Source organism: Bison bison, unplaced genomic scaffold (genome assembly GCF_000754665.1).
Source record: "Bison bison bison isolate TAMUID 2011002044 unplaced genomic scaffold, Bison_UMD1.0 scf7180017864280, whole genome shotgun sequence".
Classification (NCBI taxonomy): Eukaryota; Metazoa; Chordata; class Mammalia; order Artiodactyla; family Bovidae; genus Bison; species Bison bison.
The window spans coordinates 6,803,188-6,804,542 of record NW_011494852.1 but is presented as its reverse complement, the minus strand read 5'-3'; the positions used below and the strand labels follow the sequence as shown (position 1 = coordinate 6,804,542).

Below are 1,355 nucleotides of genomic sequence, written 5' to 3'. Positions count from 1 at the left end.
CTTGGCCTCAGTTTTCACAGCTGTGAAGTGGGGACATAGCCATACCTACCTCAGGGGGTTGCTAACCTGACTGGTGGTAAGAGGCTCCATGAAGTTTGACTAGATTATTACTGGTTACAGCACTCATTTAGGTGTCAAAAAGAAATGCATTTGGTTCCAGCTGGAGCCTGTTTTCTCCTGTGCGAGGATCTCCAAGATAGTGATGCTGGATCCTTAGAGGTGATGGGAACTGTTCCATTAGCTAAGGGATATGAGGCCTCCCGCCCAGATGCCTGACTGAATAACAGCAGATGTTCAGCACCAAGGGTCTTACAGCCTGGTAAGGGATGCTCCAGAGGACCAATGGTGGGCTGACAGACAGACTGGATTCTGGCATCTCCTGCTCCTCCCTCCACTATTGCTTCAGTGATTTGGTTCCTTAATTACCCTGCAGGTGTAACTAGAGTTCGAAGGAGGGCAAGAGGGGGCTGGCAAGTAGGCCTGGGAGGAAGAGACAGGGAGAAGGGAGGGGCAGGCAGATATGGCTAGTCATTGGGAGAACGAGGCCAGGGCGGGGTGGGTAGGGGGTAGGGGAGTGGAGGGTGGGTGGGTGGTCTGGTTGCTGGGTATGAAGAAGGGAGGGGCGGATGAATAAAAAGGGCTGAGGTGGCGGTGGGAACAGGTGAGGCAAGGTGAAGGCCCACTCGTGAGGAGCACTGGCTGAGATGCAGGGTAAGACTCGGGACGCAGAGGGGGTTTGGCTGCGGGCGCTGGGATGCGCCGGGCGGAGAGCGGCTGCGGTGGTCTGCTGGCAAGGACGGGCTGGGAGTCTGGGGACTTGAAGGGGTGGCTGCTGGGGTGTGGGGGCGACAGCTTTTGGGTGCGGGAAGCAGGGGCGTCGCTTGCGGAGGCTCCAGGTTACTGATGTCTTAGGCTGGCTCTCCAGCAGCAGCAGCCGCGGGGCCTGACGAGGAGACCATGGGCGCCTCAACCTCCTTGGGCCTGCCCGCCCGCGTCCCAGATCCGCACCGCGAGCCACAGGAGGCTCCAGGCCCGAACCAACTGCCCATCGAGATGCTCCGGAAGGTGCTGAGCTACCTGCCTCCAAGCACGCTGCTCCGGCACTGCCGCCCGGTGTGCCGGCGCTGGAGAGACGTGGTGGACGGCTGGGACCTGTGGCGGAGCATCCTGCCTTGGAAACACCCCGACCTGTGGCCCGTCATCAGCACCTGCCTGCCCCCTGCTGACAACCCCGGGCCCTGCATCCTGGGCCGCTTCTGTGAGCGCAGACCCATAGGAAGCAAGCTCACCGCGAACCCCGTGGGCAAAGGTGAGGACCCCAGGAAAGGCATCGATCCTCGTGCGGGAGGGTGGGA

At 60.8% G+C, this 1,355-nt stretch overlaps 1 protein-coding gene across 1 annotated transcript in view; it reads left to right on the top strand.

Annotated features, from left to right (window-relative positions):
- Nucleotides 1-754: 754 nt before the first annotated feature.
- Nucleotides 755-1,355, top strand: part of FBXO17 (F-box protein 17) — a 124,371-nt gene continuing 123,770 nt past the window's right edge. The window contains exons 1-2 of the mRNA XM_010849318.1: nucleotides 755-859; nucleotides 913-1,349. Coding sequence (XP_010847620.1) covers nucleotides 755-859; nucleotides 913-1,349 — 542 coding nt within the window. The remainder of the gene's footprint in view (nucleotides 860-912; nucleotides 1,350-1,355) is intronic.